Source organism: Oryctolagus cuniculus, chromosome 16 (genome assembly GCF_051225735.1).
Source record: "Oryctolagus cuniculus isolate XC-2025 breed Fujian yellow rabbit chromosome 16, ASM5122573v1, whole genome shotgun sequence".
Taxonomy (NCBI): Eukaryota; Metazoa; Chordata; class Mammalia; order Lagomorpha; family Leporidae; genus Oryctolagus; species Oryctolagus cuniculus.
Window position 1 is genome coordinate 2,828,705 of NC_142882.1, and position 10,379 is coordinate 2,839,083.

The 10,379-nt window shown below is 66.1% G+C and overlaps 1 protein-coding gene across 5 annotated transcripts; it reads right to left on the reverse strand.

Annotated features, from left to right (window-relative positions):
- Positions 1–44: 44 nt before the first annotated feature.
- On the reverse strand, positions 45–10,302 carry KHSRP (KH-type splicing regulatory protein). 5 transcript variants are annotated; one of them, XM_070058743.2, is made up of 20 exons: positions 9,922–10,302; positions 8,485–8,581; positions 7,789–7,827; positions 7,466–7,505; positions 6,717–6,766; positions 6,437–6,508; positions 5,096–5,153; positions 4,693–4,867; positions 4,497–4,595; positions 4,268–4,366; positions 4,084–4,186; positions 3,170–3,270; positions 2,932–3,076; positions 2,690–2,850; positions 2,501–2,610; positions 2,186–2,274; positions 1,912–2,112; positions 1,754–1,831; positions 1,511–1,671; positions 45–493 (listed from the first exon to the last, which is right to left on the reverse strand). In XM_070058743.2, the coding sequence occupies exons 1-20, from the start codon at positions 10,168–10,170 to the stop codon at positions 485–487; spliced, it is 2,136 nt and encodes a 711-aa protein (XP_069914844.1). In that variant the 5' UTR covers positions 10,171–10,302; the 3' UTR covers positions 45–484. The 5 variants fall into 5 exon arrangements, with proteins under 5 accessions (XP_069914844.1, XP_069914845.1, XP_069914846.1 ...); XM_070058744.2 differs by having other exon boundaries at positions 184–1,671; positions 9,922–10,023; positions 10,156–10,301; XM_070058745.2 differs by having other exon boundaries at positions 184–1,671; positions 9,922–10,018; positions 10,151–10,301.
- Positions 10,303–10,379: the final 77 nt, after the last annotated feature.

Sequence of the window (10,379 nt, forward strand, 5' to 3'; positions counted from 1 at the left end):
GAATGTTCCAACTCTAACTAAAAAAAAGAAATAGCAAGAGTGACTTTTTTTCCTTTTTAAAAGTTTATTTTAAAAACAAGAAGAGGCCAAGGGTGGCAGGGAGAGAATTGGCGCCTCACCTTCAGAGAGGCAGTTTCTGGAAGGCTGGGGATAGAGTTTTTTTTTTTTAATATATATATAAAATTTTATAGCTTTTGTTCTGCTCCTTTTAATGTTTTTAATTTATTTTTTGGCAGGACTCAGTTCCTCGCTATCTTCATGGCTGGCCAGAGTGAAGGGTCCCCGATTGTAAAGAAACAGAGAGAGACAGGGAGCGCGAGCGCCCCGCCTCCAGCCACTCCCCGGGCTCCCCGCACCCCCACGGCAGCCATCGCTCTCTCGCCAAACAAACAAAATAAAAAACAAACGGAAACAGCCCCCAAACAGAACAAAATGGAAAAAAAAAAAGATTTTTCACAGATGAGGAAGTTCACATTCATTCGATTCATTGAGCCTGCGGAGAGGGAAGAGATAGGAATCGGTCACTACAGGGAGGGCGGCGTGGGGGGCTGGAGGGGAGGGGCAGGCGGGGCTGCAGCACCCGTGAGCGGGGAGGCGGCCCGCGCGGGCAGGCAGGGCGCGTGTCCACTGTCTAGTGCTCTCGGCCTGGCTGGAGGCAGACTCTGCTCCTTGACGGACGGGGTGGGGGTGGGGGTGGGGGTGGGGAGGGGGAGGAGGAGGAGTGGGAGGAGGGGGAGGAGCAGGAGGAGGAGGAGCAGGAGGGGACAGGAGAGCAAGTCAGAGAAGCAGGCGCAGGGCAGAGGCAGAGAGAAGCGCTCAGGAGGGAGGGCGCCCGCTGGACGGGGAGGCGGCGGCTCCCGGGCGACGCAACAGAAACCATTTCAGCGACCACGGTGTCCCCACAACACCCCTGTGAGGTAGGTTGGAAGGTGGCAACGATCGTCATGCCCACTTCACAGACAAGACCGGGACACAGAGGCGAGCGCGACTAGAGGCCGGGCGGGCGGGCAGGCGGGAGCCCCGGCCGCCTGCGGCAGTCACTCGGACACAGGTGAAAAATCGTGGCTTTCCAAAATAAAAAAACAAAAGTGATGCAGAAAAGGGGAAAAAATAGACGTTTTCTTCCCGAGTGGCCAGATTTGGAGCGAGTGGGCTGACGGCCAGGACGGCGAGCACGGCTGGAGCGGCCGGCGGCCCCACCCCCAGGACTACCCACCAGTTCACAAGTTCCACCTCTGTTTCCAGCTGCCCCAGCGTCACGACAGCGTCACACAGGAACAAGCGGCTGGCGGAGGGAGGCCTCTTCGTTAGCCTCTGGACCCAGCGTGCGCTTCCCCGGCGGGCGCGTGGGGACTCCCGGAGACCTCTGGCCACGCGGCCCCCGCTGCAGGCATCAAGGGCACACCCCGCAGGGGAAGGGGTTTCCGGCGCTACCCACTAAGGCAGGATGGACGGTGGCCGGGGGTTGGAAGGAGAAAGGAGGAGGAGGAGGGTGGCAGTTCCCACTTGCCTGCTGCTGTCCCTGCTGGGTGGGAGGAGGCTGGGGGCCGCCGGGACCGGGAGTCTGTCCGTAGTAAGCGGCCTGCTGTCTGTAATACTCGGCCCAGGCGGCACTGTAGTCTGGCTGGGAGCCTGGAGGCGCTCCCGGACCCCCTCCGGTGGCCACTTGTGCTGTGGGAGGACGTACGGCAGGGTGAGTGGGCGGCTGGGGGGTGGGCCGCCTGCCCCCGCCCGCCCGCGGCCGCCAGCTCACCCTGCTTCTTGTAGTACTCCTCCCAGGCCTTCGTGTAGTCCTGCTGCGGGGGCGCTCCTGGCTGCTGTGGCTGCTGGCCTGCGGGGACACCGGCAGGGTCAGAGGGCGCCCGGCCCTGGGGCAGGACCAGACCCCCGCCGGCGGCGCGCCAGGCTCACCGATCTTCTTGTAGTACTCCTCCCAGGCCTTCGTGTAGTCTGACTGGCCGGTGGGCGGGGGCTGCGGGGGCTCCCCCTGGGTGGGCGGAGCGGCAGGGGCCGGCGCAGGGCCGGGCACGGGGCCCGGGGGCTGCTGGTAGTAGTGCGAGTAGTAGGCGGCCCAGGCGGCGTTCGGGTCAGCGGCGGCTGCGGCAGCTTTGTCTAAGGAGGAAGACAGGGGCTGAGGGGCGAGCACGGGGCCAGGCCCCAGCCTCCCGGGGTGGCCGGCACTTACTTGGGTCATGCGGAGCAGGGGGCTGCCACTGGGGGTAGGCACCGCCCCAGCCCTGGGGTGGGTACTGATGAGGAGGGGGGCCGCCGGCACTGGGGATGAAAGAGGGGCAACCTGTGAGCTGGGGGGCTCTGCCCGTGCAACCACCCAGGCCAAGCACAGAGGCCCCGCCCCCACCCTGGGCAGCCCTCCCCAGCGTGGGGTGAGTGCAGGCAGACATCAGGACTTCGGGGGTGTCCTGGCCCCTAGGGGGTGTGTCTGGGAGGGAGGCAGTGACCGCCCCACGCCCCGGATCCCCAGAAGCTGAGTCACACTCACTGTGGGGGTGCTCCTGGTGGCCCCTGGTTGAAGGGGCCCGGGTTGAAGGGCCCCATGGGGCCAGCGGGGCCTGGCCCCCCAGGTCCAGGTCCTACGGGGCAGAGAGGACCCTGCAGGGAAAGCGGCAGCAGAGATGAGCAGGTGGGGAGGAGGGGTGGGCTCAGGCCCCCAGGGGCCCCCTGAGCCCACCTCTATCTTCTCCTCGATGAGCTGCTTGGCGTGGTCGATCTGCTGGGGCGAGCCCCGGATGATGAACAGTTTGAAGTTGGGGTCCCCGTTGGGCGGCAGCTGCCGGGAGATCTCTACAAAGGCGCCTGTCTGCTGGTTTATGGCTTTCACGTTCTCGCCACCTGCAGAGCCACAGCCAGTGATGGGGGGTGGGGGCGGGCTGGGCGGGGGTGGGGGCGGGAGCAGGGAGGGGCTGTACCCACCTCGGCCGATGACCAGCCCACACTTGTGCGTGGGGATGGAGAAGGTCATCTCCCCGCCAGGAGGACCCCAGTTGCCTTGGCCTCTCCCCCGGCCCCGGCCACCAGGGGGCATGCCGGGACCCCCTGGAGGGCCTGGGGGACCACTCTGCAAGACAGGGAGACAGATGAGCAGGCAGCCAGACAGGACCGCAGCCTCCCCCCCCCCCCCCCCCCGCCACGGCGCCCCGGGCCCACCTACCCTGAGGCTCTGCAAGAGATCGTTGATAATCCTGGCCGCGTGCTCACACCTGTCCGGGGGCCCCATGATGTGGGCGATCTTCTCAGGACCCGTCCCGTCATCTGATGCCAGCACCGAGAGAGCAGAGGGACTGACTTAAATGAACAGCACAACCCTGGCGAATGCGGCCTTCTCAGGCACCTCACGCTGGCCTGAAAGCCTGTGGCGTCTTGGCCTCAGAGCAGGAGGCCCAGGGTCCGGCCTGTGGTGCAGCGGGTGAATCTGCCGCGTGGCCCTGGCATCCCGCGTGAGCAACGCCAGTCCCTGCCGCCCCACTGCTGACCCAGCTCCTTACTGACAGGTCCCAGCACCTGGGCCCTGCCACCCTTGGAGACCCCGATGGAGCTCCTGGCCTCCGCCTGGCCCAGCCCCAGCCACTGCTGCACTAGGGAAGTGAACCCGTGGGTGGAAGACCTTCCTCTCCCTTTTGCTTTGCTTTTCAAATAAATAAATCTTTAGTAACATTACAGGGAACAAAGAGGTGGGAGAGGAGGCCCAGATCCCAGGGCAGGAAACCCCACCGGCCAAAGCTGGGGCATCAGAGGTTGCCTCTTGCATGGGCACCCCCGAAACTAATTTTACGGGAGCAGCATCTCTGAAAAGCAGTAGAGGCAGCCTCCCCGGACAGGCTGCCCAGGGCTGGCACTGCGGTCTGACCTGGTCAGCGTGGGCCACCCGCTGTGGGGAGGGAAGAGGTCGAGGAGAACAGGAAAGCACTGCTTTGACCTTGGACAGACCCCACGTCCTCGATCTCGAGTGGCCCACCCACACAGCCGGGAAGACCCCTGGCCGGCCTGAGCAGCCCAGGGCCACGCCCCCTGCGCGCCTGCCTGGGGGGGGGTGGCGGCCGAGTGGTGACCATCTGCGGGGCCCACCTTGCTTGAACTGTATCCGCACCCCTGCGTCGTTCTGAATCTTCTTGATCATCTCTCCACTCCGGCCGATGACCACCCCCACAGAATGCCTGGGCACCGGCACCTGCGGGCGGAGGGCATGGGTCAGTGAGGTCCACTCTGCCATCCTGCCGCCCGCTGCACGGAGAGGAGGCCCCGCACTCACGTCGATGCCCCCGCCGATCCTCGAGCCGTACTCGTTGCGGTCCCCGAAGCCACCCTGGTCGCGCTCCCGGAGAATGTCCATCACCATCTCGCAGGCTTGCTGCACACACACAGCCGGACGCTGGGGCAGGCCCCACGCCCGCGCCCTCCCGGCTCCCTCTGTGCCCAGGGGAGGTCAGCCCTGGGCCGACACAGAGAGCGGGGCTCCCGCGGCGGCGTGCAGGGCGCACCTGCACTTTGTAGGGGTCCCCGATGATGCGCAGGGGCTTGTCCACGTTCGTGTTCTGGGAGCCGTCCTGGATCAGGATCATCTTCACGCCTGCGCGCTCCTGCACAGACGGCGCTGTCAGTGCCGCCCACCCAGGGCGAGGGGGCCGCGGGCACCGACGCAGGGGGGCGGCGCGACTCGGCCCTGGCCGCGTTCACCTGCAGCTGCTTGATGGTCTCTCCGCCCTTGCCGATGACCAGGCCGGCCTTGCCCGCGGGGATCATGATCTCCTGCACGGTGCCGTTCTGGCCCCCGTTGGCGCTGTCGTGGAACTGCCCCGGGGGGCCCCCGCGACCCCGCGACACGATGTCATCCAGCATCATCTTCGCTTTCCTGCAGGGAGCAGGGCAGCACGCCTGAGACCCGCACCTGCTCTGGCAGCGCCAGGGGAAGGTGACCCCAACGAGGGCCTCTGGCGGAAAACTCGGTGGTGGCCGGGGTGGGGTGGGGGGCTGGGAAATCAGTGAGCGCAGCACAGGGCGTGGGAGCTGCCCAACGTCCGAAGGGACGAGAGGACTTCTGCCAGGCCCTCCCCACAGCAGGGCCCCGGCGGGGACTTACTGGACGGACTCCGGGGCCCCCGTCAAGGACACGCTGCGTTCCGGTAGGCCGCCGCTGTCTGCAGAGGAGAAGGGTCAGGGCCCTGCTGGGCCTCCAGGCATAGAAAAGGCCCCAGACATGATCGAACTTCCAGAACCACCACGGCTGTCGCACTCTGCAGCCTCCCTAACACTGGAGAGGCTACTCAGCGCAAGGTCAAGGTAAGGAAGTTCAAGTCCAGAGGAGGAGACAGCACTTTCGCAGGAAAAGAGGAAGTGGGCAGAGGCCATTCCAGAACGTCCAACCCTGGCACTCCGCCCCCAACGGAAGAGCACCCCATCAACACACCCCACATGAAGAGAACCCCACCAAGCAGGCGTGGGGGCAGGGGGCTCAGAACCCGAGATCTGAGATGTATGCCAGAATCGGGATTTACAGCCGGCATCGTGATGTAATGGGTTAAGCCACCGCCTGCAGTGCCGGCTGCTCCACTGCCCATCCAGCTCCCTGCTCAGGTGCCTGGGAAGGCAGTGGAAGACAGCCCAAGTCCTTGGGTCCCTGCACCCACAAATGGGGCTCCTGGCTCCAGCCTGGCCCAGCCCTGACTGTTGCGGCCATTTGGGGAGTCAACCAGCCAGCAAACGGAATTTGTCTCTCCCTATCTCTGTAACTCTGCCTTTCAAATAAATAAATCTTAAAAAAAAAAAAAAAATTAGGATTTAAACTCAAATAACCTAATAACCAAACAACCTCAAAATTATTCTTCCCTTTAATCCACCACTATGCCTGATGCCTTCCCTTCCCACCGGGTGTTAATCCCAAGGGTCTGTGTGCTGGAAGCTTGGTCCCCAGGGCGGCGGGCCTGGCAGGAGGCCCCGTGAGGGATCCCAGAGCTCCTGCCCCCGCTCGATCCTTCAGGGCAGTCCTGAGGGCTGTGGGAGAAGCCCCGGCCCCACCCGGCTGCCCGCTTGCTGTCTGGCCATGCCACCATCTGCTCCTGCACACAGGGCCGTCCTGGCCACCTGCCACGTGCTAAGGCCCACAGCTCTCACCAGGTGCCGTGCCCAAACAACTAGGTGAGAAAAACCTCTTTCCGGCTCAAGTCTGCCTGCCTTGAACCAGCTGCTGAACCAGCAGCAGACAGCCAACATGGGCAGCTGAACACAGGCCCCACTCGAGACCGTCCACCACAGCGGTGCGGCAGCCACAGCGGCACCTCCCGGCGCTGTCCGAGGTGGTACGGCACCCAAGAAACGCCTGCTTTCCCACTTCCGGGCGGCCCGGCGGAAGCGAAGGGCTCAGAGACAGAGAGTCCACCTGCAGCCCCCATCCCGCCCCGGTGGGAAGCTGGCTCTCTCGTACCTGGAGAGATCTGGACTTTGCAGCCTGAATCCTGCTGGATTTTGTTAATTTGTTCGCCTCCTCTGCCAATGACTGGGTGAAGAAAGGAGAGAAACCAAGACTGACTTAGCGAGCACGGAGGCAAGCCGACCAGGGCGGGGGTCCCGGCCCTAAGATATCCCGGGGAGGGGCAGATGAGAGCTAGAGACGGGGCCTCTCAGACCAGCTGCTGGGCTGGGAGGCTGCAGGACACCGTCCCTGAGAGAGGGGGACCTCCCGGCCCACAGGGACCCACACTCACTCAGGCCCACCATGCCATCCGGGACCCTGTACTCTTCTGTCATGGAAGTCCTGCAGAGAGACACGGAGCCTGTCTCAAGTGGGGGACGATGGGGGGTCCCGAGGGCCTCCGCCCCCAGGGTGCTCTACGCTTAGGGCTGCAGAGCCCACACGCCTACGTGGAGTCTACGACAAACTCCACAGCTGCCCACGTGCCCCACGGCCTCAGTCTCCCTGTGCTGTGAGAAGCGAGGTCTGGGGCTCATGGCGAGTGTCGACTGACTTGGGGTGGGAACAAGCCTTAGACGCTGACTAGACCGACTGGCAGGTCATTTACGTCTGCTGACTTCCAGCGACAACAGAAAAGGCTGGCTACGTGTCGTCATCTCATGTTCCCAGGGAACTGTTTCTATGGCGTTTTACAGGACCACCGGCCCTTTAAGAAAGATAGATCCATGTCTGATTCACCTAAAGCAGCAAAAAGTGGCCGAGACCCTGGGCTGCACGACGCTCAGTGCAGCAGGCACCTGCAGGAGTCAAAGCTCTTCCCGCCAGCCTCTCAGAGGGACTGAGCCTCCGGGGCCCAGGCTACGGACACCGCACCGTCTCCTCAACTGCTCCTCCCACAGCCAGACGGGCACGCGAGGGGACGTGGCTGCTCTGCCTGCGTCCTGCCCGGCTCTCGTCCGTCCACCAGCTAGCGTGAGGACCACAGACAGAACCCGCCCCCCAGCCAGCGAGCGGCCAGCGTGCTCTCCACGGCACACTTACCTGGGCGGAGGATGGATGGGTCCGAGCTGAGAACCGATGGCTGCGGAGACAACCCAAAGGGAGACTGGCTGAGCCCCTGCTGGGCCCCCCCTGCCCACCCAGGGCCCCCGCCTGCTTATTCATTCAAGGAGCACTGCGGCCCCTCCCCACGACAGTGCCCAGACTTCCTACCTCAACTCCCGAGTTTGGGGTTCCCTAGGCTTCCCGGCCCCAGACTATGAACCCAGGAGCCTCCAGGGAGAGCGGCCTTCTGCCCGGGGTCCCCTGACTCCCGAAAGCCCCCCAGGCCCTGCGGCTCCTCTGCCTTCACCGCCCACACTTACAGTCCCCCTGGGAAGCCAGTTTCTTGCTCTCCGGCTGATCTGTGAAAGAGAGAGGATGTCAGATGCGGCACCCACCCACCCACGGCTGCCTCCAACCCGATGCTGGTGCCACATGTCCTGGGCAACCCCCCCCCCCCCAACACAAGAGCCTTGAGGGACTGAGTAGCAGAGACCGGCCCCTCACCCCGACACGGACACCCAGCAGTGCCCAGCTCGGGGCTGGACCTGTCGCTCAGGAGAGGGGCCCTGTGACAAGCAGGCGGCTCAGGCGCCAGCCCCGTGCAGAGCGCTGGTTCGAGTCCCAGCTGCTCAGCTTCCGACCCAGCTCCCTGCTACTGTGCCTGGGAAGGCGGCGCAGGACGGCCCAGGAGCTTGTGTGCCCGCACCCACGTGGGAGCCCCGGGTGAGTCCTAGGCTCCTAGCTTCAGCCTGGGCGTCCCAGCCATTTGGGGAATGGACCAGCAGATGGAAGACTGTTCTGTGTCTGTCTCTCCTTCCCCCCTCCCTGTCACATAAATAAATAAGCCTTTAGGAAGCACGGCTGCCCAGCTGCTGCCCACTGGCTCCGCAGGGGTGGGGGGCTGCAGCCCCCGGCCCTGGCTGCCCAGCCCTGGGCTCCTCAGTCAGCTCGCTCTGCCCCCGCCCACTCTGCACCTCTCTCTGCCCCGGCCCACAGCACGGCAGGCAGGCCGTTACCTCCGTCCTCCAGCTGTCTCTTCTGGCCCCCAAAACCAAAGTCGGGAGCACTGTTGTTCACGGTCGTGGCCGCATCGCCTCCGATTTTGGCTGCGATCTGGAGAAGGCGAGAAGCACAGAGCCATCAGCCCGGCCCGGCACCGGGGCCCCTGCTCAGAACTCTTCCTGACTCGCGGCCCCCGCCCCGGCTCCCAGAGCACCTCGGGGTGAAGACACCCCAGCAGTTTCTGTCTAAGGCTTCAAGGCGCGCAGCAGGTGCGACGGCCGGAATTCCAAACGCCCCGCTGTGCCCGCGCCCCACGGGCTCTCTGTCCACTCGGCCTTGTTCTAAGCTCCAGGCACCTCCCAGAGGGGCCGCCCCCGTGCGGAGAACAGGGGGCGTGATTCCAGCCCGGGGGGCTTCTGGGATGCCCAAGAGCACACCTCTGCCTCCTCGCACCCTCAAACCTCCGCAGCCGTCCCCCCCGCCCGGACAGGCCGGAGAAAGGCCCCTCGACTCCTCCGCCCACCACCAAGGGCCCCGTGTGCCCAGCGCAGCAACGTCAAACACCCCTCGCCGGCTCAGGACCAGGGACCCCAGCCCTGGCTGCGGACACACCTACCACCACCTGGCTCCGCCAAAGTTTCCGAGCTGCCCCCCCCCCAACCCCCCAGGTACAGCTGCCCCGGCCCGGGAGCAGACAGGTCCCGGGAGCAGCCCGAGTGGAAGCCGGGGCCACACTGGGACCTCCCACCTTGGGAGGAGCCAGCGCTCAGCCGGGAGGCACCGGGACAGCCCAGGAGCGCTCGCAGCCGCCCAGCCGGTCTCTGCTTCCTGAAAGGGCGGCAAAGTCCTCCCACCCCGCAGGTGCCCCCCACGCCGAGGCGAGTCCAGACACACCAGCGGGTGACCCCTCCAGGCTGCCATCACGCCTCCAAGCACCGCGCGGAGACCGCGCCTGCAAGCCCCCGGCAGCCGATCTGCAGCTCAGCCGCTCCAGCCGCAAAAGGGTGCCCCCTCCACTTTCTAGGACGCCCCCCACTCAGTCGTCTTTGTCCTGGGACAGGCAGACCAGTGGGACCGAGCTTGGGGCAAACACGGCCCTTGGCTCTGATGCGCGGGCCCCCGGGGAGAGCGGGGTCGCGCAAGACCGTTCCTCCCCCCGCAAGGTGGTCCCTCGACCCCCAAGAGAGCGGAGCCAGCCTTCGCGTGCCCTAAGGGACCCCCAAAATGAACCCCCAAGCTCCAGAGCCTCCACGCGCCCACGGGCCGCTCCTGCTGACCCCCAGGTCGCCCCTAACCCGTGCAAGGGGGTCGCCCGCTGCAGGGGCAGGCCCCCCGGCCTCCCGCCCACGTGACCCCTCGGCGGCCCCGGCCCACTCCCCCGCGCGCGCGCGCACGTGACCCCAGCCCCCTCCCCCGCCCGCGCGCGCCCCTTAGGCCCGCGGCCTCCTCACCTGGCGGGCCCGCTGCACGGCGTCGGCGAAGGCGTCCTTGCGGATTCCCGGGCCGCCCCCGCCGGGCGGCTGCGAGGGGCCCCCGGCCGACCCTCCGCCCGGGCCGCCGCCGCCGGGGCCGCCGCCGCCCCGGTCCCCCGCGCCCGGCGGGCCCGGCGGAGGCCCTCCTCCGGCGCCCCCGGCTCCCCCACCCCCGCCAGCGGGCGGCGGCGGCCCGGGCGGGGGTCCTCCCGTGCTGTAGTCGGACATGGCGCGGCGCGGCCGGGCCTGGCGCGGAGGCTGAGGCTGAGGAGGAGGCGGCGGCAGCGGCGGCGGCTCAACGCGGGAACAAGGCCTCGCTCCACACGGCCGCGGAGCACTCTGGGAACCCAGCGGCTGGGAAGACGAGGAGGGGGGAGAGGGTCGCCCCCTCCCGCCGCCGGCGTGACGGACGGCGCCGCCGGGCCAATGGAAAACAG